Genomic DNA, 17483 nt, shown 5'->3' on the forward strand with positions numbered 1-17483 from the left:
TACGTGAGAGAGCGAGAGAGAGAGAGGAACGACTCATTGACACCTCACAGGCAGCACACGAGCCATCGGCAGGTTCCCGCGAGTCCATTGTTGACGCCGCACATCGGACAAACGACACAACTCACCGATCACAGTGTCAAGATGGCCGTGGAACTCCTCCTTGTGCGAAATGACCAGCGGTACCTCCTGACCGGTCAGCAGATTGCAGGCGGTCACCTCGGTCAGGGCATCTGGAGCAGAGGAGGTGGGGGGTCACTCCTTCCACCTGCCGCTCATTATCAACAATCATTCGCCGTAGAGTGAGGGACACTCAAGGGAATCCCAATTACAGCCTCCACAGGCGGGCGCACAAAAACACACAAGTGGACACACACATACACATATACACACACAAACACACACACACACACACACACGCCCCGAACAGGTAATGTGGAGCTCACCTCTGCCGGGCTGAAAGGCTTTCCCCCAAGCGGCACGCACGGCGCTGGTGCCGTGCAGCAGCCGGTGGGAGGGCAGGACGGCCACGTACGCCGCCCCGTACAGGGCCTCCGGGGAGGCGGTGTATGCAGCCAAGGTCTCCCCCAACTCTACGCCGCTCACCTGGGTAGGAGACACCAGAGGCTGCTGGGATCCTAACGTTCGCAAAAAACATCAACAGTGAGCGCGGTGAAAAATGAAACGCTCACATGAAAGGGTCTCCTAGCGTTTTTTTCCCCAACAAACCCCTCAAGGGATTCAATCTTGCACAAAAGCTATCGTTTGAGCCATCTACATGCCAATAGCACTTTTTTGATTTATTGGGGCAATAATACATTTTGGATGCAATTTTTATCCAACACAGAGGAGTAATTTGATAAGAATCGGCACGCCTTTTCTGCCATCAAAAGATACTCACAGAGACAAGACGAGTCCAAAAATACCCAAGATGTTCATATTAAAAAGATCAAGTCGAGTCAAGTTAATTTGAGTTGGTTTATTGAAAGATGGCACAGGGGGTTAATTTGATAGTTGATTCTCAAACACGTTGTTAAGGAGGTCTCCGGCGTCTCCAGGAACGGGCTTCAGCTGATAATATGTATATGTAATATGAGACCTTCCCTTTCCCCATCAACCAAACGACCTCTGGACATGCTTTTAATTACCCCTTCCACAAGGCTTACAGCTGATTTATGAGACACTGTCTCATATGTGCACCTACATCTACACGCGCACGCAAACACGCGCACGCAAACACACACACACACACACACACACACACACACACACACACACACACACACACACACACACACACACACACACACACACACACACACACACACACACACACACACACGTTTGCAGCCTTTCTAACCCCCTCTCGCTTGGAATATGAACATTTTCTCAAACAAGCAGTACATCTCCTGATTATTTCTCAAGGAGCGCCGGATAATAAGGGTGATCAGAGGGCTCTCAGCAGGCATTCAGACGCTCTGTTTGAAATGGCACAAGTGTAAAACCCCTCAAAACACGCTTTTCGTGACTCTCAATAGAAAACTAATCTCGAGCAGCGTTTGTTTGGGTAAATTGCCGCTCGTGGATGGATACACCGTGCAAATGTAAACTCAAGGAGTCAAAGAGCGTCGGTAAGCATCACTGAAGACACCTCGGAATCCAAAAAAGAAGCAGGCAATCAGTTCCAAGGGTGGAAACAAGACGGGGAGATGAAAAACTGAGCGTGTGTGTGTGTTGGGGGGGGGCAAGAATGGGGATAAGAGAGGGTAGGGAGGGAGGGTGAGAGCGAGGAAAAGGTTAAAGGATGGAGAGGGTGGAGAAATGCTGGTAGATGGAATGTAAGCAGGAAGCGAAGGAAATGAATAAGCAATGGGAAAGGGAGAAGGGGAGGCACGCGTGTGTGTGTGTCCGTGCGTGAGTGTGTGTGTGAGAGAGAGAGACAGAGACAGAGAGAGAGAGAGAGAGTTTTACCTTGAGGTGGAAATCAAAGTAGCAGCCAGTGCAGTCTCCAATCCAGTTGGCCTGCATGGCTTTGACCCCGTACCACTCGGGCAGGTCGGCCAAGGCGTCCAGGAGCGGCTGCAGCAGGGAAAACAACAAGACACAACAACACACCTTACAGCACACCTGCGTGCTACGCATGCACACCTTGTTTTCATAGCACTTGTGACGAGAATTATTTTGTATAAGTTCTTAATGTACGTTTGGTAAAATAATGTTAACTTGAGAGTGGGGCAAAAAAAATGAAATGAAATAAAAAATAATGAAAAGTAAAGTTAAAAAAAAAAATGCGTATAATATAAACAGGTAGCTGAAAAAAAAAAGCAGAAATCGTCAAATATATAAAGATATACCGAATATACAAATGTGATTCTATACACAGGATAGGTCAGTGGTGTGGGTACAAATGATAAATTATTTGCAAAGAGCAGCTCTTCTATTTGGACAAAGGACAAAAGTGTAAAACCAGGTTACACAATAGGTGAATTTTTCCAAACAATTCTACCATCCTGCAAATCAGAACTCAATGGGTCCTCTCTCTCTCTCTGCCCCCCCCCCCACTTACACACGGACAGACACACACACAGTTAGTGGGAGTGATTAGAGGAAGCTATGCATATCAACAAGGCTGGGGCCAATAAGCCACAGCCCAACTGGAGCAGGAGATATCGCATCTCCCTCTCGCTCGCTCACCCTCTCTGTTATTCTGTCACAAGCTATTACACACCTCACCCTCCGCTGCGCCCTCCAAGTACACCACGCCCTCACGGCGGCTATTTCAACACAAGTAACAATACAAACTCTGATCTCTCCCCCCCCGGCGCCGTGATTGCCACGCGTGTCATCGGCTCCTCTTGTGTATTTGGGCCACGTTGAGAGCCAGGGGCGTTGGGCGCCGGCGGGCCTGCGTCGGGCTCCCCCGAAATGCCACGGCCAGAGTCCGCCAACGAGCTGCGGCGTCGCCGAGACACGTCCGCGCTGGGACGCGTCTCCGCCAAATCAAGAGGTTACCAGCTGCACCGGGCGGCGCGGAGAGGAGATGATTGCACGCTAATGGAACAGTGAACGAGCGAGGGGCCAAATTATTTTTTCTTTTGTTTTTTTTTTTATTTCCCTCTCCTGTGAAAAGCAAACGCAGCTTGGCATAGAAGCCGGCTTCAAAGGGAAGTTATAACCCAAGGACAGTGGTTGCCATGGGAACCAAGCATAGCTATGAAGAAGAAAAAAGTGTACGTCAAAAAAGTAAGGGTGCTTTAGGTTTGGATTTGTTGTGTGCGTGTGTGTGTGTGTATGTATGTGTGTGTGTGCGTGTGTGTGTGTGTGTGCGTGTGTGTGTGAGTGTTCGCGCGCACCTGTGTGTGTGTGTGTGTGTGAGTGTGAGTGTGTGCTCACCCGCGCGCGCGCGTGCGTGCGTGCGTGGTGACATTCCTGTCACATTACAATGAGGTAATGTGCTCCATTTCCACATACACAGAGTACGTAAACGGAATGAAGCGGCATCAGCTGCAGGCAGAGGAGGGGTTATATAAACACCATCGTACTTCTACAGTTGGACTTTTGGCACGGAGCCTCATCAGCGCTGGGAGTTCGGAAAAATGACCCCCCCCCCCCCCCTCGCCGATCGAGAGATCTGAACCCGCAACCCCGCAAACCCCCGCAACGGCTCGGATGTGGTTTTCATGCCGTCGGGCAGCGCCTCGCTTTTTTGAGCGCCCGAGTGATTGAGGAGCCCATCTGTTTACACCCAGGGATACGGAATGTGAAAAATATTTTTGCGAGCGGAGCAAGTCAATCATTCAGATGTCGACCGCATTAAAGCAGGCGGGCGTTATGCATTACCCGGTCCTACATGTGTGATTATGCATGAAATTGAAAACTCTAATAATGCCACGTAATTATTTTGTACGTGTCACAACCCACATGACAATGATCAATCGCAGTCATTATTTGTCGTGATTTGTGTCTTGAGGAACTCGGACATGCCTTCTGGTGGAGTTTGACACACAACCCGGAGCTCCGCTGATGACAAAGTCATTATAAACAGCAGGTAATGTTTTGTTTTTTTTGTTTTGTTTTTTACACATTTGCAGCCGTTGACATAAAAAATGTACATAATTACAATGCACATGTATGCAGTAACACGAATAACGACGTTCCATCGACACCGCCTCCGTTAACCATCTTCTCCTCCTGTCAGATGTCTCTCTCTTTTTTCTTTTCTTTTACACCCCTCCCTTCTCTCCGTTCCTCGCGGAAGAAAAAAAAAAAACCATTTTGAATAACAGGAACACATTGTCACAGTGGGCAGCTTCCGCCTCCTCTCACACCTCTGACACGGACAGGCGTGCTACAGCACGGCCGCTCAAACTGGATCCGGGCTGACTGGCGTAAAAAAAAAAAAAAGAAAGGCAACGATTTGCATCAAAAAAGGACGAACTGCAGCACAAACTCATTATTCATGTATCCGTTGTCCATTAATTCACGCCATTTGAACAAATGTACACCATTTGAACAAATGTTCTCTATTTTTCCTATTTGAAAAGTAAATTAACCTATGTTAAGCCTACAGATTTCTCTATGTCAATTCCAATATCTACTACCGTGCATTTAGAAATATTAACAAGCTGTTTGAGTGCTATCCTTCATTAGCATAAAGAGCCTAGCCTCCTCACTTCTCATTAACTCGGAGTCCGAGGGCTTAGAGGAGCATTCTGCATTATACATGGGTGTGTGTTTAACCTGACAGGGAGCATATATGCGTCGGACGTATAATGCATGGAACTCCATCGGTGAGTCCAGAGAAGGCGATTCCATCACAGCGGGTCCCTGTAGCGACGAATCATCAAGGCCGGTTCACCACAGAGCAATCAAAGTGGCGCTTTCTCATCAGCCTGCCGGGCGTCCTGCAGCCCGGCGCCATTAGCCGGAACCCCGCACGGCTCTCTTCCTGGCCTGAGACAGGCTCTAGCGGTCTGATTGTAGAGTCTCCCGAGTCCTCCCCCCACGGAGAGCTGCCTACCTTGGCGTAGTTGGTCGTTTTGATGAACCATTGTCGCAGCAGCTTCTGTTCCACCCGTGCGCCAGACCTCCAGGAGCAGCCGTTCTCATCCACCTGCTCGTCCGCCAGCACGGTGCGGTCCACGGGGTCCCAGTTCACCAGGGCCTGGAACACACGTGCACACAGACACACACATAGGCGTACACGCACACACAAACATACACACAAAAACACACACAAACAAACAAACAAACACACACACACACACACACACACACACACACACACACACACACACACACACACACACACACACACACACACACACACACACACACACACACACACACACACACACACACACACACACACACACGACTCATTTTTACAGTCTTGCATTTGGTTAACCACACCGGACCCTGCCTTCACCCCTTAGCACTGGTACATGACGTCTGGATATTAACCCACTGTGTACTACCCCCCACCCCCCCTCTCTGCTCTGAGAGGGGGGTTTAGGCTGCTGTGAGCTACCTGGATCGGGCCTGATGATGACCACTTCCCTGGAGGCGTCTACCTGCGGCGCTCTGCACCAGCAAATAGACTCTCGTATTGTCTAGCTTTGAAATTGCATAGTATAGAACTACAAGATCCTATGATTTGTTATATTGTATTATTATTATTATCATTATTGTTATTATTGTCGCCCACTCAGCATCCATTGCAGCCTGGTCGTCCTGGAAGGCGGATCCCTCTTCTGTGGCCCCTTCTCAAGGTTTGCTCCCTTTCCCCCTCCCCAAAGGGTTTTTTCTGGGGTTTTTTCTACCCTTGCTTGGAAGAGGTTTCAGACTAGAGGATGCTGTTGATTTCTCTGTGAAACGTGGGCCTGTGAAGCCCTTCGAGACTGGACTGTGATTAAGGGCTGTAGAAGCAAACTTGACCTGAATTGACACACATGAACAAATCTGATAATCCAAAAGCTTCTATCTCATACTTTTTCAAATCCAAACTGTTCATATTCTGAAAAGGTTTGAAAAGCCCGATAAAGGGGAGTGAGATTTATTTTTTACCTCTTTCTGGTACGCCAGCCCTGCCTTGAAGAGTTTGATGAACAAGTACTGGGTCCACCTGTAGTAGTCTGGAAGACAGGTCGTCACCTCCTGCCAGGAAACACCAGGTTCAGGTTCAAACGCTGACCAGTGAGGGCCGCATGCAGTTCTTTATACGTGTTTCATTTGGCTGGCTGGTGTCAAGGTGGAAAATATATATATCGCAAGTTGATTCTAAGAGGCATCTGCAGCAGGACACTTTGGTCATATTTGGCAAATGAGCAGCCTCACAACAGACCAGAAAGTCAATTTATATTTCTTAGTGAAATAGCTAAAGCGAAAAAAAAAAAAAAAAAAATCCATTCACTTTAAAATGAATGAAGTCGAGAGGCTTTAGCCTTCACCCTTAAATTACCGGCAGTCAAGGAGTCATGAATCCACAAGAGCCAAGACATCATACTATGAAAGTTGGACGATTGGGAGACTGTAGTCGGTCAGGGAAACACTGAATAACAGTAATAAAAGAGAAAATCCTGTTCCTTATCTGTCATGTCGTGGTGTAACGGAACGTGGTTGATCCGTGTTCCGTACGGACGGTTTTGGCTCGCGTGTGAACCACGGATCAATTGCAAAAATTTAACCATCATAATGAAATACAGTTTGACTGCCGCTGCTACTTTTTTAAAAGTAATAATTCCATAAATCTCGATGCAGTGAAAAGAAGAGACAAGACCGATGCACCGCGTGCTGTGTTTTACTCTCAAGCGCAGTGATTGGTTCACGGTGGGTCGCCACTGTGTTACAGCCACTTTAGGACATGTCGGGAACGGGCTGCCGCCTGTCGCCGCTACGCATCCGATCCGTAACTCGGAACCATGATACGATCCGAACCGTGCATTTTGTGATCGGCTGCACCCCTGCTCTCATGTAAACCAGGGGTTCCCAAACTGGGGTATGCGACCCCCAAGGGGTCCTGGAAGTAATTGCAGGGTGTGCACAGTAAAATAATAATACTTTGACACATATTTACATATTCATATCTACACGTTCTACACGTTTCAATGTATTTTCAGGAAATAATTTTTTTTATGGGGAAGCCATCCAGGTCTACTCACCCGGTCCCAGTTAAAGCAAAGCCCCAGGCTGTCTAGCTGCTCTCGCATAGACTGGATGTTTCTGAGGAGAGCAGGAGGAGGGACGTGGGACAGGAAGGTGAATGAGGAACACATCAAAGGGCAGGAGACATGCCATGTGTGCAAGCGAATGGACGATGATGGATGTTAATCAGAAAGACCGGAACGTACTTCTTCGTCCAGTCCTCTGGGTCCAGGCCTCTTTCAATTGCAGCATTCTCTGCCGGGAGTCCAAACGCATCCCAGCCCATCGGGTTTAACACCTGTGGAAACAATAGCGATCTCTCCAGTCAAACGACCCCCGGAGCGACAATGCAGCATCATTTCCACAACAACAACGACGACGACAACAACCATCCCCTACAACAGGAATACTGTTAAGAACAGGTGCTGAACAGGCTGCTCAAAGTATCCCTCTCAGAATCTCCATTCTATTGTCAGCTAATGACCAGTGCAAAGAAGGGTAGTTTCTCTAACCTTAATTTGGTTTAATGGGCTATTTTATCAGAATTAAGTGGTAAAGCTGTCGACCATAGCTGACAATACAACGCAAAGCCATTTCCAGGATCCAAAGCGGTTAAACAAATGTGCGCTTGACAAACACTTTAATGCTGCTAGTGCTCGGCTTTGGATATCGGGAGGTGCTCGCGTCTGCTTGCCGTCTCTGTCATCCTCTCCCTGTAGGTTTTAAACAACCTGGAACTCGATCCGTGCATCCCCGCTGTGAGATCCACCAAACCGCCGCTACCGCCACCGTTTAGACCAAGCTGGTGTCGCTCCCTACGCCACGGTATCGACCGAAACAAACTCCCGCGTTGGGGGTTCACGGCAGCGGAAGTGTGGCGGCGGAAAGGTGAGGGGCCCAGGAGCAGACGGGGTGAGAGACGTGGAGAAGGAGCAGAAGCGGGGAAGCGAGGAAGGTGAGGAATAGTGGGGAGACATTACATTGACTCAAACGGGCTGATGTTTCAGACGACTCGGTATCCTTGGTAACAGTCTGAGCCTAATTTGTAAAGCCGAGTGGTATTAGGAGCACAGCGGCACGGCGGACTAGTGAGACTGTTGAGGAGAAATACAGACTCACCGAGGGGGAGACGGAGAGACAGAAACAATGGCTATGTTAATAGGAAATGATTTCGCTCATTAAAATGGATCCGGTGCTATATTGTTCCTTTTTTTTTTTCCGAGTGTAAATACTCCGTCTCATAAAGCAAAACAGGTCGGGTGAGGCGTTGCTACAGGGACCCGCTGTGATGGACAGCCTGTATGAGCGCGCTGAGCTCAATCCCAAAGTTCAAAGAGGGAGGATGAGGCACATCATTCCTATTCCTATCATTCCTCCGCCTGTAGCTGCGGTTCCACCAAAGCCCAGGTCCACGCCAGATGAGAATGCTAGTCTGTTGCAACTCTGTGGCTCGAGGGGCTCGACCCCAAGCTATTACAATGTGGACCGTTTTCTGAATTTTTTTTACACCAAGAGACGAAGAGCTTGAAAATATCTAATAACGCGGGATGTAAATATCTGACTGGGACGGAGGGTAGAACATCGTCCGCACTGTGGGTTGGTCACAAGGACAGAAAAAGAGACGTTTAGAGGTGACATTGGAGAAGTAGATTCACGCTGCTAACTTGAGCACATTTCTCAGCCCACGTAGGCCAAGCTCGGAGTTTCATTCCGTCTGGAAAAGCCTACTAGGCATTTCTGCGCAACCAAAATAGCCCCCGAAAGCCAAAATAAAACTCTGCAGACCGAGTCCGTCGACAAGGTGTGGCTGCTCCGATCAACTTGTGAATAGAATAGTCGGCGCGCAACAGAGGGAACTTTTTCTCTTTCCTGACAGATGCAGGTGTGGAACGTATACTCAGGGGCGGGGAGGCAGCTGCCAGTCATGTGAGACCATGGGAAGCAGTCAACGGCATTTTGGGAGTCTCTTTGCGGTGAGGGGAGCTACACACCACTGAGCCCGAGCAAAAAAAAAGAAAAGAAAAAGAAAAAGAATTAACCCGTGTTTTTTTTCCCCCTAAGGGCTCCCTGGGAGTTTTTCCTTGCCCGGTTTCAGGGTTTGGACCAGGGGATGGCGTAGATTTCTATGTGAAATGTGGGTTTGTGAAGCCCTTTGAAACTGTATTGTGTTAAGGGCTATACAAATAAATTGACGGCGTATTATACCTTTTATTCCATACATGCGCTACGTTTTTCTGGTAATAAGAAATGTCGCGGCGTGCGACACAAAGCGACAGCTTATTAACAGAAACACATCATGCGCATCGTGCAGCATGCTATGTGCTCACGCACATACAGTACAAACATAAACACCTGGTGTTTGAGTAGCAGCTGCCACATATTCAATTGTTCCCATTCATTTTCAGCAAACAGTTTGGTGGTGGTGGTGGTGGTGGAGGGGGGTGGGCAAATGAGTTCAGCGGTGATGAATTTAAAAGTGGAGACACAGATCAAAGTGTTCATCACTTTTGGTCTCCACTGTGCCTTTGTTATATTCGGAGGGGTGGGCTTTCCCCTCGCCTCCAACCCTTCATCCGTCTTTCTGTCATCTGGGAGGAAGATACCGTGCTGATTACATGCAGTGATGGTGGTGTGCCACATCTCACAGCCCTGTCAAGGAGGATGAAGATTGTCCTCCAATACACGGAGAGGAGAGGAGAGGAGAGGAGAGGAGGAGTGGAGAGGAGAAGAGAAGAGAAGAGAAGAGAAGAGAAGAGAAGAGAAGAGAAGAGAAGAGAAGAGAAGAGAAGAGGAGAGGAGAGGAGAAGAGGGGAGAAGAGAAGACGAGAGGAGAAGAGAAGAGAAGAGAAGAGGAGAGGAGAGGAGAAGAGAAGAGAAGAGAAGAGAAGAGAAGAGAAGAGAAGAGAAGAGAAGAGAAGAGAAGAGAAGAGAAGAGAAGAGAAGAGGAGAGGAGAGGAGAGGAGAAGAGAAGAGAAGAGAAGAGAAGAGAAGAGGGGAGAAGAGAAGACGAGAGGAGATGAGAGGAGAAGAGAAGAGGAGAAGAGAAGAGAAGAGAAGAGAAGAGAAGAGAAGAGGGGAGAAGAGGGGAGAGGAGAGGAGAGAAGAGCCCACTACAATGGACAGCAGCTGCTTCCTGTCATTGCAATTTTGGCGATTCGTCATGGCGGCGACAAGAATGGATGATGGGAGGGCAGAGACGAAGCGAGGGAAAGGGCTAAACATAGGCCGTCAAAGCCATGTCACAAGGTGCGAGGTTGACTGCATTAGGAGGCTCCCTCTGACACGGCTCCCTCTGTAGCACCGCGCCATCGCACCACTAAATACCAACAGCAACGACAGCCGCCAAGGCAGTGGCATCGTTCAGGTTTGATGTGGAATAGAGTCATGGAGGTGTCATGGCGGCAGTGTGTGCTCCACGCTCTACTTCTGGGATTGTGAAGCCTCTTTGCAGAAGGGCTCCACAAATCAACTCAGCTCCATGGAAAAGCACTCAGACTTAGAGAAAGATTGGTGGAGCTTTACCGCCGACCGCTCATTTTCGGCGATTGTGGTCTTTCCCTAGAGACCACGATCCTCCGTTTCCTAGATTTCCGAAATTTCCAAACTTCAATTTCGTAGAAGTACTCAAGGTGCTCTTCATGTGAAGTGAGAACAATAGCAACAATTTTTGTTTAAATACTAATATAATTGTATATATATATATATATATATATATATATATATATATATATATATAACAAAAAATTATATATATATTTTTTTGTCCAAGTAATAAATAGGATGACATCAACACAATTTTATTAAATTTATTATTTCAATATATTCACGATCCTTTCATCACAAGCCATTTCCTTGTTAAATCAACACTAAATATTTTGACGTAAGACATGACGAGCTGTAATGTTCTGAGTAATATCAATCTTCCTGTGGTGGATTTCGGTATATTTTTGAAAACAATTGGTCACTGTGATTGTTAAATAAGTTCAATAACTTATCAACTTGTGTTCTGAATATATTTATTTTCGATCCAAATATTCAACATGCAAAAGTTTTTTTTAAACTGATCTTTTGTGCAGATTCAATGATTAAATCCTTTCAAAATATTCCCTCAAAACTTGGCAATTTGATACGTCATACCATATTTCATATGGTTGTCGGTCCATTTGCATCAGATAATTGCCTCGACGCTCTGAGATCTTTGTGACAATAGGACCTAAGTGGTGTGTACACCACTGGCAGAGCCTTTTGAGATTTTGACAGAAAAGTCAATATGCGTCTGAGCCACAAATGATCCACACGGCAGCTCCAAATGGAGCAACTGATGCCGGGGAAGATGTAGGATGAGCTGCTTCAAGTCTTCCACATATTGAATTAAAACATCTTTTGCGCAGCTGAGCCCGAGTCATGACGGTGAGGTCATGTGGGATGGGAAAAACACGTCGGACCGTGAGTAAAAGACGCCTACTGTACGGAAAAATTTGTTGGTGGAAAGAAAACTAATCTGCCAATAGAATTACATTTAATGTCACATGACAAATTTACTGTAAGGACTAGGTGAATCTGTTCCGACTTACCTGATGCCCTCTCATTCGCTGGAAGTGGCCAATGGCGTCACTGATGGCATACACGCGCACGTGACCCATGTGCAGGCGCCCTGACGGGTACGGAAACATGGAGAGGACATAAAACTTCCCCCTAGCGGAACCCTGAGAACGACAGATGTCAGACGTCAGTGAAAACCCGGTCAGATCCGTCCCATACGCAGGGGCAAGCTTGCGCGGCGTGACCAGCGCCATAGCTTCCAAAGGACGCGTCCGTACAGTCTCACACACCAACTACAATTTAGTATATACGATCATTTTCACAGTCACTACCGGAGCACAGCGCCGGCACAGTAGCCAGAACTGGTTAGGTCCATCCATATAATGATTACTGAATCCCTACATCAATTATTTACGGCCAAGGCTGCCATTAATATCCCTGATTAATGACAGTCTGTCGCAGAAATTGCATTCACGGCTGACAGACACAAGGTCTGGTCATTATGCTATATAATCAGCCGAGGCTATAGGTCTCCTGCGAGCGTCAAGGGCCGGGGCCTTAAATAGCTAGAGGAGTCATTTAAAGAGGTGCTTAATGACCCATAATATCTTATTCAATTAAACCTAATAAAAAGGTTGAGGGGGCTTTAAATGAATGTTCGCACCGTATCATATACCACCCTATTAAAACTGTGTGTCTGGTATATGGCTTTATTGGCCCTAATTATAGGGCTTTATTGGTACTACATTTTGGTTAACATATTTTGGTTAGCTTTATTAAACAATTAATGACCTGCGGCACTATGCACGAGCAAAATAGACTCTGGTACTATCTAGCTCAGGGGTCGGGAACCTTTTTGGCTGGGAGAGCCATGAAAGCCAAATATTTCTAAATGTATTTCCTTGTGAGCCATAGAATGCAACTTAATGCGTGCATTTTTTAAGTAAGGCATTCATTTTTAACGTATAACACATCTCTGAGTACTTAAAGAAGCGCTATTGTAATAAATGTCTATTTATTCTTCTTAGTAATATTGTTGTTGTACTGTAGCTGACCAATAATAAATGAAATACTTTTTACCATTAATGCGACTTGTGGTGCTGCATGGTTTTGCTGATGGCCGTGTAGTCTGCTTCATACGTAGTGAGGTTAAGCTTCATGCAGGCGTTGAGGCTTCCATCGGTTCAACGTGAGCGTAGGTTGCTCTTAATGTTTCTCAGATGCCAGAAAGACTGCTCACATGCGTATGCAGAGCCAAACATGGTCAATACGGCAATACTCACACGCTGCATTGTGTGCTATTTGACGGGAAGCTCCTTCCAAGTTTTAAGAATCAGCTGGTCTTCAGGTTCAAGTTCAAGAGATTATTTGTCACATACATATTGAACTTTCTTCCATTTCTGACAACTTGTGTTCAGCTGATCGGTCCAACTTGGGACAGGGAGGTTTCTTAATGTTTGTCTGTCTTACAGAGGGGATCGGCGCACGGGCTCGTAAGCAGCCCAGCAGTGGAACGCCATTCCTGCTGGGCCCGAGAGGATCATCATTATCCACAATTATTATAATAATCCTCAGTGATATGTATAATTTCGGCCTGCGTGCCGCATATTAAAATGAACAATAAAACTCTGGCCATGTCGGCGCACCGCAGCCAGAAAGACTCCGTCTCCCTCCCTAAACCCTTACCTGTGGCAGAGACTCCCACAAGTTGCACCAGAGCAGAGACCCGGGAGGGGCAGGGCGCCGAGTGAAAGACGCCCCGGAGTCTTTCTGTGGTCCGCAGCCGGTGCTTGACTACGCCCCTTTGTCCGCCACATTTTGATTTCGAATTTTATTTTCAAAATTGTAATTTCTCTTACCTGTTTTACTTTAAAATGACACTGAATAATTGTTTATTACTTGTCAATTGTGATGAAAAATGTTAGCTCAAAATAGTCTGCGAGCCATATACCGTCATCGAAAGAGCCATAGGTTCCCGACCCCTGATCTAGCTTGCCACATAGTGTTAAGGGTGTTTTTCCTTGTACGGATGGGGATGCTGTTGAAGACTAGGGGATGCGGTTGATTTATATGTGAAAGGTGGGCCTGTGAAGCCATTTCAGGCTCTACTGTGGGGGCTATATAAATGAACTTGACCCCCTGGATCTAATCTGGCTCTACACAAAAGTAGAAACTGTGGTTCCCATGGTCAGTGAGAGCATAAAAAATGGATAATAACTCCGGATGGACAATACTACTTTTTCAATATCAATACCGATTTCAAGTCCTAAACCTAAGTATTGTTGATCCCTTACAGTATAGAGTTAGACAATTAATTTGGGTCATTGGAACAAATTAATGGTTCACCTATAGTCACATTTTCTCCATTAGAGATGTCTAACATAATTCAAGGTGTCAAAAAGCAAATAATTTGAGTTGCTTTTCTGTAATTTGTGATACAAATGTTTCTTTATCTTGGATAATTTTTTTCCCATACCCTAAATTAACCTAGTAACAGACCGATATCCGAAACCGGTACCTGCACGACGTGGATATTTACCTCTTCTGCATTATCCCGCTGCCACTGCTCCATGATCCGCGGGTGCCACCACCGTTCCACTTTGCGTCGAGTCTCTGGCCGATAGTCCCTCTCCCATACTCCTGTCTCACTGAACAGCGTACGTGTGCTCGGAGACAGGTAACGGGGAACAGGGTGGTGGACAGCCCGGTGGAGTGTTCCCAACCGGGACAGAACCAGTTTACACCCTGGCACATGCATGGTTGAAACACCTATAGTAACACAAAGGTATGTGTTTTAGTATCTGTTTTTAACAGTTTTTAACAGTTCAACAGATTTAACAGTTAAATCAAAGAAACAATAGGGCGTGGTTTCGAATGGGGAAACTATGTTGTACTTAGCCCATTAGGAGGGAACCAACAATGCTCTTCCCTTTTTTTCCCCTCTCAGGCGCTACTCCATATTCTCTTTGCGATCTCACTTTGGTTGACAATCAGTGACCAAGAAAGCCATTTTTATTCATGATTGCATATTCATTCCCTCCGAACATTGGGTGAAAACAAATACACTGTGAATGGAGGGTTTTCAGCATGGAAGATTCTGCTCCTGTCATCTGCTCTGATGGACAGGCTTCGCCATAGAACAACCATCATCCTTCCAAAGAGCCTTCAATGCGTTATAAGTAGAAAGACATCATTCGTTAATTTGTTTAAAATGTCAGGTGTACAACCATAAATAAAGCTTTAGGCCTTTTCACTGTCAAGAAAACACGGCTGTACTGCCTGAAATTTCTAGACTTAGGCACAAAACTCCTAAAATGAACTAATATATATATGTTTAAAGCTGTTTCAAATTGAGTGTATTTCATAGAGATTTTTTCTATTTTTCACATGTGAAAAATAGAAAAAATATGTAATTTATTTAAATGATAATTGATTCAGACAGAAAGAAATTAGCGTCACGTCATTGACCCTAAGTAGACGTAAACAAAATACTTTTTTTTTTTACAAAATAGGAACCTATAAATGCATATATCTCAATATTAATTTCATTCCCCCATTTTTTTTAACCTTAAAATAACAGCTTCAAAATCATTTTGATGGCACAATGACTTGTAATATTGAGAATGACACCTCTTATATTCCCACCCTCCACCACCAATGCCTGTTCTTGCACTATGTAACTTCTGTTTTTCAGGTGGGAAACCGCGGTAAACATAGGTTATGCTTTACGGCACTACCTCACCTCCTTGATGTTTGCCTCTGGTAATTATCATTTTTTTGCCTGATAAAATTGACTTGGAAAAAAAAAAAGATAAATTATAAACTTGCAAAATGTGCAGATAATGCTCATACAAAACGTAGGCAAACCGATGGCACGGAGGAGATGGCCAGTGATGCGCCCGACACCCGTACCTCAGCTTCACATTCATTGCACCACAGGGTTTGTTTCACCCTCTGACTCGCCCGTGCGACCCGATCTGCCAGGCCGAGCACACCTGGTACCTACACCGGTAGCAGCCCAAAAATCCGATACCCCCGCCCTCTCTCCCCTCCCCACAGGTCCCCAGGAGCCGCGAGGAGTGGAGCCGTCGACTGAGTGTTCGCTGAAGCGGCGAGCTTCACCTCTGACCAATCATGTTTGTCGATATAGAACTATGCCCCGCCCCCTCCCCCGTGGACAGGTTGTGCTTGTTCAAGTTCAAGTTCAAGAGATTAAACACAGTACACACACACAGTACACACGGAGCGGAGACAGAGCCGCAGCGTCTACAACCCTGAGGAGAAGCAGAAACATTATGCATCATTGGGACACATACAAGCATAGTCTGGTGTTTTTTGGGATATTTGAGCTCCGACCCAAAGCAGATGGTAAATATTTACTCACACGCACACACATACATACACACACACACACACAAATAAATCATCAATCAACACCTGGTAGTCTAGTTTGGGAAATACACACCGGTCAGTGTGTAAAGTATTAAATTACATGTAATACTAGAGTGTGCCACCATCTAATTCAGATTTGGAAGCAAATAAAGTCAAAACACCCCAGCAATGGTGGACACACCAGGACATCAGCACCCATTTGTCGAGGTCTGTGCTCCATTTCACACCAAGCAGTCTATCCTGTGCGTACAGTATGTAAAGGGTAAACATTCTCCATGATATCAGGGAGACGGGCCGCCATCCCACGTTGCATTGAATGTGACTACAAATGACGACACGTTACAGTCCGTACAAAAACCCAGTCTAGCTCCAAAACAATGCATGGCGGTGAAACAGATGGGGTGAATATGATCCATCGTGTAAAGAATTAGTTATTAACAGCAAATGCCATCGCCAGAGCAAGCGCCAGGCTTAGTTTCCCCATTTGAATGTATAAGGAACCTGGTTTGGCCATCATCTTTGCCATGTGTTCTACCCCTTCGGGAGCAGCCTCACCCCGCTTTCCTCAGGCTCGGGCAGGGGGCTGCGTGGATCGTGAGTGGGCAGAGGAGGGAGAGGATGTTGCCATGGTTACCGGGGCTCCAGTAACAACAGACCGCGTTTCACAGCCCAGGATGCCACAATCGCTTAGCGAGTGAGAAACAGCATATGTGATATATGTGTGCATCTTCATCTCCAACACTACATATATTTAAAAGTCCAAGTGAATATACTTCACAAAGTCGTTAAGAAATGCGTCCTTTCGTCTAAGGCACGGGATCGGTTCTTTCACCGAACACGGCAGTGTTATCCATTAAGAAAGCTGCGACCAAGACATTACAAGACAGATCTGTGAAGCATTCAAAGCAATTTATTTATCTTCTTGCCCCAGATGTCAACCACCCTGAGTGACACCTCACTCGACGGGGACTTCCATTCAATAACAGCAAAGCCGGCGTCGACTCACTTTTCTCCCTGGTGTCTTCGTTTATCCACGAAGCGTTAACAGCATCGGATTAGTGCATTGTTTGGAGAAAAAAAAAAAAGAAAAACGTTTCATCGAGTTGTTAAATTGAAACGGTATTATGACCTGACACCTCGGCTCACGACTGCACCATGCGCGCCGCCATCTTGCTTTTTGAATGAACTTTATCAACTCCGCCTCCTCGACAAAACACAGACGCCAATCTGCAGACCGCGCTCTTTTGTTTCCGGAAAGACTGTGCGTGCTTGAATGATTCGTTATTGTGTTACTATATTTTGTTTATTTATTTATCCATGTATCTATGTATTTATTTATTTATTTGTTTGTTTATTTTTTATTTTTTGTTTATTTATTTATTTATTTTAAAATTATTATTATTAATTTT

At 46.1% G+C, this 17483-nt stretch overlaps 1 protein-coding gene across 1 annotated transcript in view; it reads right to left on the reverse strand.

Moving 5' to 3' along the window:
* lars2 (leucyl-tRNA synthetase 2, mitochondrial) overlaps window positions 1-17174 on the reverse strand; it is a 32000-nt gene extending 14826 nt beyond the window's left edge. The window contains exons 1-10 of the mRNA XM_080004952.1: window positions 17081-17174; window positions 14222-14451; window positions 11715-11846; window positions 7347-7438; window positions 7158-7218; window positions 6064-6153; window positions 5018-5161; window positions 1969-2076; window positions 444-603; window positions 126-230 (exon numbers count right to left, since the gene is read on the reverse strand). Coding sequence (XP_079861078.1) covers window positions 126-230; window positions 444-603; window positions 1969-2076; window positions 5018-5161; window positions 6064-6153; window positions 7158-7218; window positions 7347-7438; window positions 11715-11846; window positions 14222-14440 — 1111 coding nt within the window. The 5' untranslated portion in view covers window positions 14441-14451; window positions 17081-17174. The remainder of the gene's footprint in view (window positions 1-125; window positions 231-443; window positions 604-1968; window positions 2077-5017; window positions 5162-6063; window positions 6154-7157; window positions 7219-7346; window positions 7439-11714; window positions 11847-14221; window positions 14452-17080) is intronic.
* Between the last annotated feature and the right edge of the window lie 309 nt (window positions 17175-17483).

This window comes from Zeus faber (assembly GCF_960531495.2).
Source record: "Zeus faber genome assembly, chromosome: 8".
NCBI lineage: Eukaryota > Metazoa > Chordata > Actinopteri > Zeiformes > Zeidae > Zeus > Zeus faber.